The sequence below is a fragment of the Harpia harpyja genome, chromosome 1 (assembly GCF_026419915.1).
Source record: "Harpia harpyja isolate bHarHar1 chromosome 1, bHarHar1 primary haplotype, whole genome shotgun sequence".
Classification (NCBI taxonomy): domain Eukaryota; kingdom Metazoa; phylum Chordata; class Aves; order Accipitriformes; family Accipitridae; genus Harpia; species Harpia harpyja.
In genome coordinates, this window is record NC_068940.1 from 2235084 (window position 1) to 2254295 (window position 19212).

Below are 19212 nucleotides of genomic sequence, written 5' to 3' on the forward strand. Positions count from 1 at the left end.
GAAACAGGACATTGTACTAGGTCAATATTTTGCTTGGCTTAGTATACTTGTTCTAATGCTGAGTGATATGTTTTTACTGTTTTGTTATCAGCTGCTTAACTGAGCTCCTTTAGAAGTATTAGATGTGTACTATGTGTTCTTTGACTTATCTGCTTAACATGAATGTTTTATTTGATGTTCCTTTTGTCTTCATAGATATTATATATAATTTCATTATTAAGCAAGCCTGGAATAGATATCTCCTAAACATGTTTTGTGTAGCTTAGCAAAGAAATGTTCCTAGACCCTTAATATTCTTTCCTGTTAGGAATTTGCTTTTTGCAAACTGTTCTGAGTTTTCTAATTTTCTTTCATTTCTGAGTGGTTTAATTGCTTCCTGCTATGTGATTCTTTAATTTGTAGTCCCATCAATGTTTTTAAATTTTGCTGTTTAACCCTCCTGGCTTATTACCTACATTTTGGATTTTAATATTTTTGAGGGCCATCTACAATATTTATTTGCTAGAAAAGGGCATGACATACTTGCTTAGTCTTACTTCTGTATTTTCTTGGTCAGGCTCATCATTACATTAAGTATTACTTAATTTCACTTCTTTCTTGTAGGACTGAATGAGTCATGATCTCTGTTATTTAGTGGCCAAGCTGCTTGAGTTGATTGTATTTTCCAAAGAATAAATCACAAGGCAAAATAGCTATTAATACCTTAAAGTAGAAATGTTTGATCAGTGTTTTAAAGATTATTGATTATAGTTTTATATGCAGAGACTATGTACTGTTTTAGTAGATGTAGTATAGGCCATAAGATAGGTACTATAAATAACAAGTTTCTGAAGAAGTCTAATGGACAAAAAATGGTTTAATGCACAACACTATATTGAAGGATCACTGTTTTTATTTTTTTGTTTATAGTATCTGTCTCCTTGGAAACCGTACATTGTCAAAACGCAGCTTTGATGTCTGTGCCAAATTTATTGAAAGCAATAATGAAACAAAGACTACAACTTTGTGGCGCCTCTTCTGTGATAGTTCTTTGCTTAATGCTACATGTGATGACTACTTTAGTCTCAATAATGTAACAGAAATTCAAGGGATTCCAGGAATAACGAGTGGAGTTCTAGCTGGTAAGTTGGAAAGCGCAGTGACTTAAAAATTTTTGGACATTATTAATTTGACCTGTAGCTGTTCAGTAATGTAGTGGTCTAGCCTGTCACTACTTCTGTAGCTTTAGTCTGTTTGTGTGAAAGATTGCTCCCTGGAGCATGCTTCTTCCTATAAAGTTTCCATCTGGTTTTAGAAGCTTAGTATCAAACACTTTAATTTGAGGGTTATTGGAGTTTTATAGGCACTCTTTCAAAAGCCATTGTTCTATCAAAAAAAAAAAAAAGGTAGGAAAGTGTTTATCGCAGCTCACTTTTCTTTTTTAAAGGGTTTAGCTCTTTTGTATGCTAAATCCACTTATTTCAGTAAGCTGTTCGTGAATACATTCTCAAACTCTCCTGAGGGAAAACTTGTTTCCAATTTACAGGTGGTACATTGAGGAATGAAGTTCTGTAGCTTGTCCAGTGCGATACATCAAGTTAGTGATGGGCTTGGAGAAAAGCAGTCTTCTTAGCTCTCAGTCTAGTATTTGGACAGGAGATGTTCTACAAAGCGTATAGATTTTCTTCTGTTTACATTCCTGTATGGTTATGGCAGCTTGGGATTCCAATTGCACTGGCTCATAAGATTCATTTTGGACATGTAATGGATTGTATTGTATACAAGCAAAGAATGTTTCCAGGAATGAAATGCATGTTCTGATACCTCTCCCCTGCTTCCCTTTAAAATAAAGTTTGATTTATAGAAATATGCATCTCTACATAGGGACACTAGGCAATCACTACTGCTACAGTAATTTAGTTTAAAATATCAGATATAAAGTGTACAAATACATAAAAAGATATTAAATGAAGCATAGACTTCTCTGAATCTAAGTTTGTATCTTTAAAAAAAAAAAAAAAAAACCACTCAATTTCCTCAATGAAAAGTGAAATTCTTTTCGATTGAAATGTTTGCTACAAGAAATGAGACCTAGGGTTTGTACAATGCATTTTATAATTTACCACACGCATATCTACAACTTTTCCTGAATATTTTTACATTTCCTGCCCCAGCTCAGAAGATAACTGTTCTCATTTTTTCGCTACAGAGTAAGCTTTAAACTGCTGGTTTGCTTTTGGAGGTTTCAGGCTGAGTACCAATTTTTCTTCTTTTGGAAAAATGTGCTTTGGTTGTGTTCACTGATTAACATTTCTTTGAACTAGCACTACTATATAGAAGTGCTTTTCACTATCCTAGTGTCATGTAATACTAAGACCAAATTAAGTGGATTGCCTGTCCTGCTTGCTGAGTGTGAGCTCATGTTCTGATACCTAATGTGAACTTGAACTTGACTGGCAAAGATTTCTCAAGGAGGATTTTCTTCTGCTGGTGGCGTATGTGCTGCTTTGTGTGAAGACTTTGCAGCTGCAAACTTTGCACATTTACGTCTCTTGAGCTGTGGCTGGGAATGCTCAGTTATCATGCCTGGGTGTTTCAGGAAGCATGTGCTAAGTCCTCACACCATTTACTGGGCACTTGCATACAGTACATACGCATCTCTTACACACCTTCCATGAATGCTGTCCTAACAATAATAAATCATTCTACAAATAGCTAACCGAACACACCCATGAATGTGGACCTCACAATAGCGAAATAATTCTGGAAATAGCTTTAATCAACATTGTTCTGCTTCATGGTAGCATGTTGTTGGGTTAGATACACTGTACCACACCTTGTTTATGTGTCCCTAAATGTTCCTAGAGGAGCCTCTGCAGCCCATGAATGGTCCTAGAAAGGAAACCTACCTCCCCACAAATGTCCGGGTGCTTCTGAAAAGTGACTCTCTTTCCTCACTCTAACTTTCAAGTCCACTTGGATTCTTACTTTTGGGAAAAATGAGCATAGGGAATTAGTGTAACAAAGCTCTGTGTGACATCTTATGAAAGGAGAAAGTGATTTCTGTTTTACAAAATCTCTAAGCTGATTTTACCCGCTCATGCTGGCATACACACTTCCACAATAAGAGTTGTATGCATTGGAGTGCTTGGGCCATTGTCACTTCTGTGTCATACTGAATAAAGGACATAGGCTGAGTCCTCATTCAGTATTTAGTGCTTTTGATTGGCAGTGACAAACTGATTTTTGGACTTTCTTTTTATGTTCCATAAGGAGTGGATGCTAATTTGGAGATCTTGTCTATATGTCGCTTATCAAATCTTTGTTAAAATTCCTGAAATTTACAATTCTCGTGGGTTTTTTTAAGTCGTCTTTTTTATGGCTTCGGTCTTATCTCTGGATCAGTTTGTTATTCCTCTTCATTTGAATGAACTAAGACACATAGCATTCTGTAGCAATTAATACTTACTTTCCTTTTATTCTTTGTTCTGCTGTCCCTTATGTTTCTCATGCATGCTTCCATATATGCTTACCAATTGTAAGATTTCTGTTACAAATCTGGGTAGGAGTACCCTATCTTTGGCCACTTATGGAGATTCAGAGTCAATCTCCTGTTCTGCTCAAGGTAACCTTTTGCTGTTGTGAAGGATTAGAATACTGTACCTAATTCACTGAGTTGTACTGGGTGGCTGAAAATTGGCTATCAGATCCATCGTCATGGTGGTCCATGGGAATTGTTTATTTCTGTGGTGTAAAATCCTTTGGCTCTTTGACAGAGAGGGAGAGTATCTACTTTGTTTCCTCACACAAGATAAGACAACTTTTCTCATTTTAAAATAAGAATCAGTGTTGGATGTTCTCACCATCTTGTCAACGGGCACAACAGTGTTTCCACAAATGTAAGCTCTCAAAAGCTACTGGTTCTTTGACTGGCCAATCTTCATCAAACAAGCATTCTTACTTTTGGGGGGAATTTGAGCCACATTCTGCTGGTTTTTGCTTGCTTTGGGTTTTTTTGCTTATCAATTATCTTCTGGAGTCTGGTTACTCTGCTTTTGTCACCATGTGGAATACCTTCGCCATGAACAGCTGAGTCCTGAACTGTTGTCCAGAGTTATCCTGTACACCAGGTCTCAAAGAACTCAAGTTACTGCTAAGTAGCATTTCTTTTTTGACCTGCTCCTCAAATTATAAGAACAAGAAATATGAATATATGCTAAGATTGCTTGAACTGGAGATAATACTTTCCATATTTTTTTTCACAATACATCCTGATAATACATCCATATGTCTGTGCAATGTAAGTGGACATTCTAGAAATACATTAGAATTTAATTCTTTAACTAAATCTTTCTTTAATGGAAAAGAAAATCTTGTATGACACATCCTATACACTGCTGCATTTCCACTGGCATACAGTGGGAATGTCCACAAGTTACAATTGGTATTGATCGTATTGATGCTGCATTCTTGGCTTTATAAGGAAACATTGGGAAATGTCATGGTTTTTGTGTAAGAAAAGCCATCTGATTCATAAAACTATTGTATTCTCACTACTTAATATGCTGAAACAGAGAGATGACTCTGGCTCTTGTTTTGTCCCCCCGCCTTGTAGATAATCTGTGGAGTGCCTATTCAGAAAAAGGATCAATAGTTGAGAAAAAAGATCAGCCATCAGTTGCTGGATCAGAAGACACAAAAATGGGTGGACTCCCTTATGTTTTTACAGATATCATGACCTACTTCACAATGCTTGTAGGGATTTATTTCCCATCTGTGACAGGTAGGTACAACTATTTTTCTTGAGTGAGGATGTGTACTTATAGCTGAAAAAAGATTATTTTGTGTGTGAATGTTTATTGATGACATGTGAGATTTGCTAGTCTGTGTGTCCAAGTTTTGTGTACCTAAAACTTGCTGGTACTAGAGAGACATAGCTGGCGGCTGGTTATTTTAGGGGGTTATAGGACTTAAACAAGGAATCAGTTTAAGTGGTATTTTCTGTGTCTGGAAAGAAAACAAAAGTTCCATGTGTTACTAAATGCTTATTCAAATAAGATGCATACCTTTATAATATTCTAATCTTCAAATGCATAAGAGAACAGTTAAGTATTAAAATTGTTTCAGGTATTCAAGCCATGAGCCGCCTGTGATTTGTTTATATAGCCAATATTTTTTTGCAACTGTAACTAGTAGAGCCTTTTTTTGTCAAGCTTAAAGGTAGATTAGTTGTATATAATTTCCATCAGGTCACATTTGACTGAAATAACCAAAGATACTTTAGAAGAAAAGTCACAGCTCAAGCAATTGTAGTATGAAGTAATTCTTCCCTCCTGTCACAGCAAGTGCCAGAAAAACATTTTTGTTCTCTTGTTAGATTCAAACAGGGATGTGTACATGTGGTTTCCTAGCCATTCTTCTTGTACTTCCTGCCCACTCCTTTATTTTTTGTTTCTATATTTTTATTATTTAGTTTATTGATTTGCTTGCATATCTTACTATGTATGGTCTGTTTAGTAGAAAGTTAGTGCATTTGGTCACACTGGCTAAAATTGCCAAATCTCATTAGTTTATAACATCCATCCCAACATTTTGCTGCTCCTTATATTTCCCCATTTAAAAAATTATTCTGAAGTTATATTTGTAAAATAATTTTTTCATTTTTATATCTGTCTCTTGAGCTTTCTGAAATTTGTTCAGCCAACAATGCATGGTAACACAAATTTCTGAATAAAATGGTATAAATTGAGGATTTGTGCAGTATTATAATACATTTCTGTAGCCTGCTCCATTGGTAATGATGTGTTAAATCAGGCTTAAAGTTAAATGTTCCTATTCTATTAGTTATTTACATGGAATTAGTATTAATTGTTTTTGACATATAAATTTGGTCTCTTTTTAAGGTATTATGGCAGGTTCAAACAGATCTGGAGATCTTAAGGATGCTCAGAAATCTATTCCTACTGGAACAATTTTGGCTATTTCAACAACATCTTTTATTTGTATCCTTTATGCTGTAACTTTTTTTTTTTCTAGTGTGAGTTCTGTAGGTATAACAGTATAGTTTTTTCATTGAAAAGTTGCCTGAGTATAAAATGAATGAAATCTAAACTGAAAATATTTAATAATTGTCTACAATATAATTTATAACTGTTATTAAAATACCTCAAACTTTATTTGTATATATAAATATTTATATATATATTCCATATTCTACTAGTGCTTCAAATTCCAAGATCTAATTGATGTTTTTAGTTAAGTGATGTAGAGGGTTTTAGCATCATGCTTCAGCTGGCAGATTGCTTTGTTGTTATATTCAGTGTAACCAGTGAAAATCTTAAAGCAAACTATGAGTAATAGAAATTGTTAGTCCTTCAATACCTAGAAGACACAGATGCTTATTTGTATGAGAAAATATCTGTTCTGTTGCATGATGTATGACCTGGCTATTTCCAATACTTCACAAATCAACTATGCATCAAAAGCAGTTGTAGAGACCATAAACTAAAAAGTTGTAGCAAGGAAGAATTAAAAATAAACAACTACAAAACAACCAGAACAAACAAAACACCCCCCCCACACACACACACTTTGTTATGATGGACACTTTGATTTCATACCTAGGTGAAAAATGGTGTGTTTTCTCTTTCTATGTATATGATTATTTATAGTGTAATCTTCCTTCAGTCTTAGTAATAGATCTCTCCTGTATAGTGTTGTTCGGTGCCTGTATAGAAGGTGTGATATTAAGAGATAAGTAAGTTGTATTCAACTTCTAATTTTACAGGAAGTATGTATGCTCATGGGTTATGTTAGCAGGACTTATTAATGGCTCTTCTGGGAAATATCTATGTCATATATTTTTCTTTTGCTTAGTTTAAAACTGGAGGGAAAGTCTATCTGTTAACCTGAGATAGCTGCAAAAACTGGTCAGGTTATCGGCTGTATCCCTTCAAGAAGTAGAAGCAGAATGTAAAATAAATGTTTGAAGTAGAACTGTCCCTAGCAAGATGTTCCTGAGAGAGAAAATCATAGGTAGTGTTTGTGGGGGTAAGGGGAGTGGTATTACTTTGGGAGAAGTAATATGTTCCTGAGGAACAAACACAGAAAAAGATTTTTTGACAGTTACATGACAAGGAGAGTTCATGAGAGACTGCAATGCACAATCAGGCCTATAATTTCCACTGGATGTATGACTTATTTTTTGATTTAAGAGATCAGTTGTAGATCAGGACTCGTGTAAGTTTTCACCCATGTAATTACCTGAGGGTATTTGAGGCACATTATGAAGCAAGAAGGGAATAAATGTAATGGAGATAAGCATGAATGGAATCTCCAGGTTTTGATAAATTTCTCCCTTAGGAGAAGTTGACTAAGATGAATCTGTTGGCAGGTTTCACATTCGTTTCCTGGCTGGTGTCTGGTTCTCTTTAATACTAAGGTCCAAGTTTGCTTTTGGTGATGAAGCGGTAGCATTAGGATATTGTTTGGAAGGGGACAGAGATGGTGCTGAGACAACTTATTTCAAAACACAGGCTTTTAGTCTAGAAGGAAAACCATAAGTTAAAAGATGGATTCTAATCAAAGCTAGTACAAGAAGCAGCAGGGCATCATTTTTACTTTAAAATGGTATTGCCGCATCAGTGAAATTCTCAATTTTCTTTTTCTTCAAAGTAAATATACAAACTAAATCAAGCAGACGTGTAAGAAACAGTAAATGAATTTTGAATTATAAATTAATGCAAAGCCAATATCTGTAAACTCACATTTTTGAAAATAACATATTTGAAATTTACTGGGGCAGGGTGGTAGAATTTTGCAAGCTGTGAGTGCAGGTGATCTGTCACTAGAGTATGATGCATTGTAGCAAGAGCATTGAATCCATGTTCTTTCATTTACAATGCTGCCAGCATAACAGTAAAATGTATGGATTTTGGTCTGGTTTAAAGACTGTTTTGGGTTTGGGGTTTTTTTTTCATTATGGATTGTCATATCTGCCATGAGGAAAAAGTAGGTTGTACATCTTTCAGTGTTTGTCTTTCATCTTTCCAAGTTGTTCCTACCCTGTGTTTAAAACACAGGCATTAGAATTTGAATTGAGAATGAATGTGCAGCTGTATAAATGTCATCATAGAAACATAATGTGTTTTTTTCCTCCTATATTTTTAAAGGGTGTGGTTTCCCCTTTTTCCATCTGCCAAAAATAGTGTGTAGCCATGCATCCAAGCTTAGGTATATGCAAGAGTTTGAACACTGTCTTATTACATTAACTTGATTACTATGTTTTTTGACCCTGTTTAAGACCAGATCTGAAAAAAGATAAAGCATTTAATTTGTCTTAGTCTGTAGCCTTTTCTTTTTTCTGGTGTTTATTTTGAAAAACCCAAAAACATTGGGGGGACAAGAAGAAATTACGCTATCACATTGTAGATAGTTTTCTTAGTAAGCAGCCAAAATCAACTTTAAGACTAAGATGAACTACAAGAAGCTTACTTGTTTTTAAAACAAAAACATCAGGTTGAGGGTGGGGATGGGGCAGAAAGAACCTTTTTGTAGTTTACCCAAGATGTCCATAAATGAACATAAAGTTAATTATCTTTAAAAAAAAAAAAAGTGGCATTGGATAGGACACTTGAGACTAATGAAAGCACCTCTCTCTTCCTGACTTCTACCCACTTGTTTGCCTAGTCACTTAAAAAATGCATCAGGTGGCACGATAGTCAGAAGGCATGTGGATAACTTGAGATGGTTGTGTCTAGTAGTTTCTCTATTTACTTGTCCATGTCAGTGTCACACTATCAAAATGAAAGGCTAATACTTTGTTTTGCAAATCTCCTGCTTATGCCCCTGTCAGTGTCACACTATTAAAAGGAAAGACTAATACTTTGGTTTGCCAATCTCCTGCTTATGCCCCAGGGTATACCTGTATTACTTGTAGAACAGACTTCTGTAACCTAGTTCCTAGCAGTCACAAGGATCTAAAGGATGCATATGTAAATACTTTATCTATTGCTATTAATTCTGTAAAGTTTACCAAGATACCTGGTAATTGCTGCATGTCTGATTAGAGGCAGCACTTACAATGAATCAACTATAATATGTTTTCTTTAAAACAGCAGAATAAAAAGAAATTGGTTGGTTGGGAAATCCTATAGTGCATACTGTGACATGGTGTTTGTTGTTGAAAAGTGCTGTTGTCCAAAAAGTTTGAAATGTGGGTGTTGAAGCTATAGTAAAAGTTACTTTAATGCTTACTGATTTTTTTTTTCTCCCTCCTCCCCCCCCCCCTTCCCTAAGGTTTGGAGAAGCAGTTAATGGAAATCTAGTGGTCGGTACACTGGCCTGGCCTTCTCCATGGGTTATTGTGATCGGTTCATTCTTTTCAACGTGTGGTGCTGGTCTTCAGAGTCTCACTGGTGCACCCCGTCTGTTGCAGGCCATTGCAAGAGATGGCATTGTACCATTTATTCAAGTGAGATTTTTTTTTTTCTTTACAGTACTTCAAATATGGCTTATAATTTGACAAAAAAATCAGGCATTAATTCTGCTATTCCTGTAGAACTGTGAGGAAAAGATTTGGAGCTCACTTGTAATTGTGCACAATAACAGATCAAGCTATTGTAGGACAAAGTTTGAACGTGGATACTTCTGTGCAATGCAATTTAATTAATTTTTTTCTTGCACATAAGAGTTAGTGGTTCAAAACTGAGAATATAAGTCTTCTATAAGTGGAAATAAATGAACTAAGAAGCAACTAACAACTGAACTTCTTGATTCCAGGTTGTGCTTACGACTTGTATTTGTGAACAGAGTTGATTTAATCTCAATATGGAACTGCATGATACTTGTATCATAGAGATACAATCTAATTTTTATTCATTTTCGTAAGCTAAATGAAGTCAACAGAGATGTAACAATAGAATTCTATCCTATGACTTGGAACATTAATATTGTTCCAACATCCCTGTGCATGTTTTTAAAAATAAATCAATCAGATTTTTCTCAAAGGAAGTGAGTAAGCTGGCAAACAGAAGAAAAGAGAGCTGTTGCTGGAAGATATTTAATACAATTGTTAGGCTGTATCTGCAAAAACTAGACAACTAGACTTGAGTTAAAAATAAATAAAATTTGAAAAGATGATAATGTCTAGAGAGCAAAGCTGTGGTTTCTGTGGCGAAGTTTGGAGTTTGAAAGCCTACCTCAAATTGCCAAGCATAACATTGTGCTGTGCAACTGTTGGCTAACCTACCAAGAACAGGTTCAAGTATAAAAACCAGGATTATGTCTGAGTAACTATGAATATTTTGGGAACAGAGTTATGGGACAATTATCAAATTTAGCACACAGAAAGAAACTGCAGATAGCTCTGACACTGAAGGTAGCTAGGGCTGAATTTAGGAGACTAGGCTGTTCTGTATGGAGAGAGTCCTGAGGGCGATTTGGAGCACTTGTTTGTGTTTATATATCTCTTTGAGAGGTTTATATAATTATTTTGTTACCCAAGTTATATAACCAAACTTATGTTTTAGTCTTCCTTACTGTACCCACACTTATCTCTGGAGTCTCGATCAGATGTGTGCTCTAGGTCACTGTCTCACATCTGAGGTTGGTGTAGTACGTTATGTTAAAAATGGGCTATTATTACTCTTGGTGAATAACTTAAGAGTCTATTCAGAGATATCTATATCTTCAGTGAGTGCTAGGTATAGAATAGCAGCAGCTTGGTTTGGTGCCTGAGTTTGAGGGAAGCCTACAATGAGTCAACACTCATTGATGAGTTGATGTGTGACTTGAGGAGAAAATTCCTGAGCTAGGCTGTGCCTAGGACTATTATGGATGATGGGTTAGCTGGAGAATTTGTGTGGGGTTGGAGGGGGGAACATCTGAAGAGGAGGGAGATGTGCAGAATATGTGGGAATGGGAAAATAAGAGAGGAAAGGACTTGGGTGAAGAGGGGGAAGGAGTGCACAGGGAATGGGTTAGAGGAGGTGGTTGGAAAAGCTGAGAAGCAAAGCAAAATGGAAGAGGTAATGCTAGTGGCTTTGTGGGGGTGGGTTGTCTTTTGTGTGTTGTGGGGGTTTTTGTTAGGTTTTTTTAAAGGCAGATCATGCTGCTGTTGCCAACACTTTTCTCAGTTTTTAATCGCTTGTTTCCGTTGCGCTGCTGCTGCTGCCATGGTCTGTCTGCTAGTGCCTAGTCTCAGTAGGGCTATATCCTTGATATTTTCTCTTAGGTCCTTCCTTCTCTTGGGCTGGAGGGATGAATGGTCACTGGAAATGTACACTAGTATTGCTGCTAGGAGCAGGAGCCAGAAGAGTTAATGAATCAAGAAGTAAACAAGTTAAAAAGACAGCATTTGCTGCTTCTGCAGCCCCTCTGCTGCCGCAGCAGTTGCAGCAGTGCTGCTGCTAGCAGGAAATGCAACGGCTGCGTCTCCCATTCTGCTGGCGTGGGTGGCTCTGCACCTACGGTGTTGGCAACTCATTCCCTGAGAAAGTTGTATCGCCATTACCTTGGTTTAGGAGCATCTTTTCCACCAGGGCAGAGAAAGATGATGAGGGTGTACAAGAATATCAAACATGCTGCTGCTTTATTTCACAGTTGAGAGCAGCGGCATGTTCCCTGACTTTCAAGACCTATACCTGTAACTGGAAGTAAATACACTGAGTATGCTGGGTTGGGGGAACAGAATCGTGATGGTGTTTGACTGGGTGGGAAGGGGTTGTAATGCAATAAATTACAAATGCTGGGTTGTATTGAGAGAGACAAACAAAAAATTTCACTTTTGTCTGAAGTAAAAATTTGGTACTTCCTGAGAGGGTGACAGTATGATTCCATCTTATCAGGGCTAGATTTCAAAGGAGTGAAGAACCAGAAGGAAAAAATTTACATGGTTTGGGAAGTGGGGGAAGGGGAATGCAGGAGAAGCAGGATGTTTGAAGAGGGATTTGAGACTTGAAAAGTGCTTGCAGTTTCAGAGTGATATAGCTGCTGCACGGACAATCAAGGAAATGAATGGAAGTAGATTAATATGGGGCAAGAATGTGACATTTAAGAAAAAAACAGCATAAGCAGAAAAAATGGCATTTTAATATAAGGGAGGGAAGATTGATGGATGACAGAAAGCTAAGGGAAGGAGACAGTATGGAGAATGAGTGAGGTGAAGAACCTAGATATTTGGAAAGGAAGCCATCATGGAAAATGGGAGTGAGGGTTTAGTCTTTGTAAGTGTATGGAGGAGAATAAATACGGCTGGAACTTCAGGTGAGATATTTTGCCATCTATCACCAGTATAGCTGGATAGAATTATCCCCAAAAGAAATTACCACATGCAAAATTACTTTTGGCAGGGCTCTGTGCAGGATAATAGGCTTACCTTAGTCCTCTTTAACGATAAATGTTTAATGTTTGTAAGTACTGAGATGATGCCTTTTTTGTACGTTACAAAAAATACTGCCCTCAACTATATTAGCTTTTTATAGACTAAGCATAAATCTCTGATGCATGTGGCTTTGAAGTTACTTAAGACTATTTCAACAGCAACTGCAATAGTACTTTAACATTATGTAGTCATTGCTTATTTTAGTAAACATTTTTCATATTGGAAATGTGTGGGTTTGCAATTTTGTGGCTTTTTGCAGTATAGATTGCTTCATTTTCTTTTAATGACTGTTTGTGATTCCGGTTAAAGCTAGTTTGTGATCTGCACCATATTTCATAACTGTATAACGAACAGCTTTCCCTAATCTTACTGTTTACTTGAATTGAACTAGGTATTTGGTCATGGAAAAGCAAATGGAGAACCAACTTGGGCTCTGCTCCTCACTGCTGGTATTTGTGAAATTGGAATTTTGATAGCCTCATTGGACAGTGTAGCACCAATTCTTTCAATGTAAGTATGAATGTGGTGTTTTGTGTTCTTAAGTTAAATAGTATTTTATTTTTAAATTAACTAGGTAATGATTTTTCTTTTTGAAACAATACATGCTAGCTTTTGTTTTCTAACAAGTTATATTCCTGTTGATCCTGGAGATAATAGGAAACAACAAAATGTTTTGGCTGGAACTAATTTCTAGGCACAAAAAACTTTTTCCATGACAGCATTGTTGAATGCTGGTAAAAATATGTTCAACTTCTAAAAATCTCGATTTTAAAATAAAAATTCCTGCTATTTTAGCTCAAGTACATCTAATAGAGACAGAGAAAACAATTTAATGTTTTAGGGTGTGAACTGAACTTTGTTTTACTGACTTTGTGTTGGAAGTTTATCCCATGTGTTATGGGTTGAACCCAGCTGCTCGCTCACTCCCCCCACAGTGCGATGAGGGAGAGAATCGGAAAGGTAAAAGTGAGAAAACTCGTGGGTTGAGATAAAGAGAGGTTAATAGGTAAGGCAAAAGCTCTGTGTACAAGCAAAGCAAAATAAGGAATTAATTCATTGTTGATAGGCAGTTGTTTAACCATTTCCAGAAAAGCAGGGCTTTACCATGTGTAACCGTTACTTGGGAAAACAAACACCACTAAGTCCAAACATCCCCCCTTCTTCCTCCTTTCCCTGAACTCTTACTGTTGAGCATGATGTCATACATTATTGAAGATCCCTCTGGTCCGTTGTGGTCAGCTGTGTTGCCTCCCCAAGACTATTTGCTGGCAGGACAGCAAAAAAACCAGAGGCTGCCTTGATGCTGTGTGAGCACTGCTCAGCAACAGCTAAAACATCCCTGTGTTATCAACACTGCATTGGTTACAAATCCAGAACGTAGCACCATAGGAGCTACTATGAAGAAAATTAACTCTGTGCCAGCCAAAACCAGTACACCATGATTGTCAGTTGTTTGCTATGTTTTCTCTGAAATCTTTGTTTGAGGCTTTATATTATGCTAATACCATGTTTTGAGGCCTAATATTCTACAAATATTAATTTAATCTACATCTTGTGTTCTACTGGCTACTGTGAACACAGTGTACAAGTTCCTACCCTTTTCTGGATTGTGTTTTAATGCAAATCTGTCTAGTTAATTCCCTATTGGAAAATGCTCTTTTTTTTTTTCTTAACAGGTTTTTCCTTATGTGCTATATGTTCGTAAATCTGGCTTGTGCAGTTCAGACTCTTTTACGGACTCCCAACTGGAGACCTCGTTTCAAGTATTACCATTGGTAGGGAATATTCCTTCATTCAGAAGAGTTAAAACTAATTACGCAGCCCTAAACTGTTGATTTTCTTGCAATAATAAAACAAAATCTCCTTTCTGATTTAAATGAGATAGAGTATTCAGTGCATGAATAATCTTAGAACAGCAACATTTGTTCTCATGTGTTTGGAATAAGGCTAGTAATAGCTGTGATCACAAAAACATGTGGCTAATGTAGAGGATTTGCGAAGGGGCTACAGGATGGCATTTTGATATTGCTTATAAGCTAAGATCTTCTGAACATGTGAGAATGAAGATAAAAAAAAAACAAGCTGTATTTTATATATAGGTAAGGAGAACTGGTAAAAATGTTCAGGAAGGCTGATACAATTTTCATTTTAGTTGTGAAAAAAATACACAAAACTAAAACAGGAAAACTAATTTAATATACATCAGTTGGCTCTTTAACGATATGATCACTGTTTTAAAAATATGTCATGCTTTGGACATTGCATTTGATAACTGAAGTAAACAAGTATATACTTGACAAAGTAAAGGTTAGTTATACAAAAAGTGTGGGTGTGGTTTTTTTGTTTAGGTTTTATTAAATGGCTTAAGAGTTCAAACATTTCAAACTAAGAGTGGGAAACTTTTTTTTATTAATTTTTTTTTTTTACTGAATGTTAAAAATACATGTTTGTTTAATTAACAGTAATTCTATTGAGACATTTTAGTGCTGAAATGCCATGAGGACTAGAGCCTTTAGGAGATAAGCTGGCCTGATTCTAGGATGTAAGAGTTGCTTATTATTTTTTCTTTTAAAGAATTGAGTGAAAATGAAATGTCACAGGTTTAGCCCTGAAAAATCTTTTTGAATATGCTCAGTAGGCACTTACTAGTTTGGTATCTAAACCTCCAAATACATCAGTGCCTGTCTTCCAGTCTATCACAGCAAACACCTAGTAGTATTTGCAACATCAAGAAGGAAAATGGGGGATTGCTGTCTTTTTTTGTTTGCTTGTTTCTGTTTTGTTTTCTTTTTGGTTTTTGTTCCACCTCCCTTGAATAACCTGACTGTGGAAGAAGTATAGTAGAAGGTACAAAGTAGCTTGAAAGCTAAGGCAGGTGGATAAGATGGAGGGTAGCAAGAGGTACAGGAGGGACCATGGTGAGGAATTAAAAGCAAAGGGTTGTGACGTGGCGGCAGCAGCAGAGTTTGTAACCATTTGGCAACAATTCTTTTTTATGTTGTTCTCGGAGAGATCAGTGAGCCAACTGACTTACTGTGTGGCAACATAATCATTTCTAGCCAAAGCAGGTGTCGGAATGCTTGGCTAGACTTGGGATGGAACTTTATTTTTTGAGTAAAAGTAGAGCCTTAGGTTGGCTAAGTCAAGCATGAAAGAGCAGCCCTTGTTCTATTAGGCAAACTACATTTAGATTGATGTCCTCAGAACAGGTAGAAAGCATTTCTTTGGTTTAAAACTGTATGCATTTGGACTCAGTACTTGCATGGTACTAAAGAGGCAAACTAAAGGGACCAAACAAAAGCTGGGTCTGCTGCCACTCTTTGTCAATACAGTGAAAGCTAGCTCTAATTTGGAAATCAGGTGAAAAGAAATCTGGGGTGCTGTATGTGACTATTCACCAAACTGTCCAGGTCTGAGCTGACTTATATCTTTCTTGATTAATAGTGTGGGCAAACCAGGCATATAAACTTCAATCTGGAAATGCTTCTGTAACTTTTTCAGCTCACAAACATTTTCTCTTGATAGCCTTTGAAAGATTGTTTTCTGTAATCTCTTCTGTGCTGTGTTCTTGCCGAAGAGACAGGCCACAACGGAAGTGGAGAATATAAATGATGAGTCAAATTTAATTTAAACTAATCAACTGTTTTTGCTGGAAGTAACATAATGTTGCTTAGTATTGTTTGACAATTTTTTTAGCTTAAATTGAAATCAACAATAAGTGATAGCAATGTGTTTTGAAACTGACCTTACTTGGAGGTACTGATAGAGTTTCAGAACTGACAAATGTAGTAAATCTATTGTTATTATCTCGTTCAATTGTATTTTTCACACAAAGGTTCAGGATGTAATCTTTTTATAAACTAAAATTGGGACAATGTATTTTTATTTATATAATAGCTATGAAATGGCCTTTGAAGAAGAAAGGCCTTTCTGGGAGTTAACTTGAATAAGAAATTGACTTTGTAGAACATTTGCATGCCTATTTAAAAAAATGGAAAAAAATGGTTTCTTTTAGGACTCTCTCATTCCTGGGGATGAGTTTATGTCTTGCCTTGATGTTCATTTGCTCTTGGTACTATGCTTTGATTGCCATGCTAATCGCAGGATGTATATACAAATACATAGAATATAGAGGGTAAGACCATATATCTTATTTATTCTATATTTAATATCTTTAATATTCAGCAAAAAGCACTTTTGTATAAAATAGATAGAACTGAAGTAATAGAATTAAGAGTATTCCTTGAAACAAGGTAAGATCCTGTCTCTGTTAAGGGCTGTAAGTTTTTGGTTCTAATTTCCCTGGAAGCTCTGTCCCAAACATCTTGACAGCCAGGACTAATCAAAATAAGAACCAATAAGGCTGGGAAGTTTTCATTTAAGCAGAGGTTATGGTGTAAAGTTTTGGTACTTCAGGAACATGACCTTTTAATATCAAGCAGCAACTATTACAAAACTGTTACCTTATTATTAACTTGTGCTAAAGCCCAAAACCTACTCTTTTGTGTGGACTTTAGCACTTTTTAGAATGAATCATACTGAACAATCCAGAGCACTTACTGAAAAGTACCTATTTTTCTGAAGGCTTAGATAATCTTTAAATTGCAACATACTTTGCATTGTATGCATTTGACAAGGAAGACATATAGAGCCATACCTTTAAGAAAGGCGGTACAAGTAGGAGACTTAAAGAACATGCCGAGTTCATTTAAAAAAAAAAAAAAATCAAACCCAAAAAACAACCCACCCCATTCCCCCCCAAAACCCCCCAACACACAAAACCCAAACTAAACCACCCCCCCCAATAACAAAAAAAAAATTCCCCAACCCCCCAAAACCCAACCAAAAAACCCCAACTAAACAACATACTGAAACACTAGAGGTGATTATGATCAGTAATGTGTGTGCTTTCCCTTTCTAAGCAAAGATACCCAATGCTGAAAGATTCTAGTCAAGAAAAATAGTAAGATCTTGGAGCAGGAAGCTGAAGCGAGGCCAGTTGTTTTGATGAGTGATTAAGCACAGGTCTTAAGTGGATCGGCTGGTATAAACGCCTCCACCTTGTGGGTTCTGCATCTTTTAATATCTCCATTTCCAGGTTAGATGCTTTCCTGGATTGTAACTACTGGGTTAATTATAAGGAAATTAATTTGCCTATTTTAGCCAGGAAGTCAGATCAGATGATAACAGTTCTGCTTGTGTGTGTGTATGTAGGTATGCACATACATAAAATTATACGTACATCCAAATTCATATACAGACTTTACAAATGTTGGTACATAGCCAGCACATCTACCCTGTAGCAAGAGATTCTTTTTTGCAGAAACAGGGCGGTGGGGAGAAACTCACCCCGAAATGTTCTAAAAACTGCTGTCTGGAGAAAACTTCAGTTTTTATTTTAATTTTTGGATAACTAAGTAAAAGAAACTTACGTGATTGTGCTGTCTGTCAGGGTATGTTCTAAATGCCATGTTGTTCTTTAATAGCTTTTGAATTCAGTTCGGCTTATTTCATCTAAAATTTGAAGGAAGGTTAGAGGTAACAGTTTAGTGAGAATTCATCAATGGAAATAAGAGGGAGGGAGGGTAAGGAAGATGGACCCTTTGCTGTAGTAGAATCCCCACCAAAGAAAATAATGTGTTTAGCCTAACAGTTCTTTCTTATTTGGTTGGCCACCTGGCATAGAGCGTAGCTTTGTATTGGGAGAAGGAGGAGTGAAAAATGTAAGGAGATTGAAAGTGGTCAGGAGGGCAGATAAAGCTTTAGGCTCATCTGGGAGAAAAGCTGGGAAGGAAAGGAAGTGGAGAAAGCTGTAGTGGTGCGCGGGGAGAAGGTAATGCGTGTGCTTTCCCTTTCTAAGGAAAGATAGCCAATGCTGAAAGATTCTAACACACTAATCCATACCAAGTCAAATTTAACTTATTCATTCTGCTGCTTTAAAATAATTCCTTTTAAGTAGCCCTCACTTACTCATTCCAGTGCTTAAAAGCAACTTAAGTAGCTCTCATGATTACAAAAAAACTTTTGAAGTATGAATAAAATAAACCATAATAAATATTAATAAATACTTAATAAATAGTTCTCTTGAAGGACCTGAGACTGCTTCATCTTGGTTAGTCTTCATTCGTGAATTAAATCTGCAAGATGAGTTTTTCATGCAAAAGAGTATTCATTTTTTATGCCCATTATCCCTCACGTGAGAAAAATGTACTTAATTTGTATAAATAAATGGGACCCTGTTAATTGAATCTCTTCTGCACCCTGAAGAGCGGAAAAAGAATGGGGTGATGGAATCCGAGGACTGTCTCTGAATGCAGCTCGCTATGCTTTGCTTCGTGTTGAAGACGGTCCTCCTCACACCAAGAACTGGAGGTAAGTCCTATGCCTTCCAAGGTCACATGACTCTTGAAATATGTAAATCTGTTGGGAATACTGCTGGTAAAGCAAATGGCCAAAGTGAAATTCACCATTTAAAATAATGTTTTAACTTGGGCATGGCAATGATGTCATTGAAATAGTATTATTTTACCGCAACAGAATGTGACTTACAGTCAGCACGTAATCAACTTTGCTGGGAATATGGGCAAACTAACTCAAACTTAAATCCATGTGGTGTTGACATAGTTTTCCAAAGCGCAAAAGAATTTTAATGTTTGATTATTTATAGATTTTCAGTTTCAAAGGAACAGTTCTCATTGAGTCCCACTGTCTCTATAGAAGAAACATTGCAATTCTATAAGTTTTTTTTGCTTCTTTATATGTTCCCTCTGAAATATATTGTATAACTATACAGAGGATCCATTATTTGTTTAAATTAATTTTTTGTGGCAATCTTTTTTATATAGCTTCAT

The 19212-nt window shown here is 36.3% G+C and overlaps 1 protein-coding gene across 6 annotated transcripts in view; it reads left to right on the top strand.

Annotated features, from left to right (window-relative positions):
- The window catches only part of SLC12A7 (solute carrier family 12 member 7), a 69719-nt gene that overhangs the window by 31552 nt on the left and 18955 nt on the right, over nt 1–19212 (top strand). For all 6 annotated transcript variants that reach the window (XM_052796611.1, XM_052796698.1, XM_052796869.1 and 3 more), the window contains exons 8-16: nt 910–1121; nt 4595–4762; nt 5883–5981; nt 6679–6736; nt 9277–9451; nt 12753–12871; nt 14038–14136; nt 16377–16496; nt 18629–18733. In XM_052796611.1, the coding sequence (XP_052652571.1) occupies nt 910–1121; nt 4595–4762; nt 5883–5981; nt 6679–6736; nt 9277–9451; nt 12753–12871; nt 14038–14136; nt 16377–16496; nt 18629–18733 (1155 nt within the window). The remainder of the gene's footprint in view (nt 1–909; nt 1122–4594; nt 4763–5882; nt 5982–6678; nt 6737–9276; nt 9452–12752; nt 12872–14037; nt 14137–16376; nt 16497–18628; nt 18734–19212) is intronic.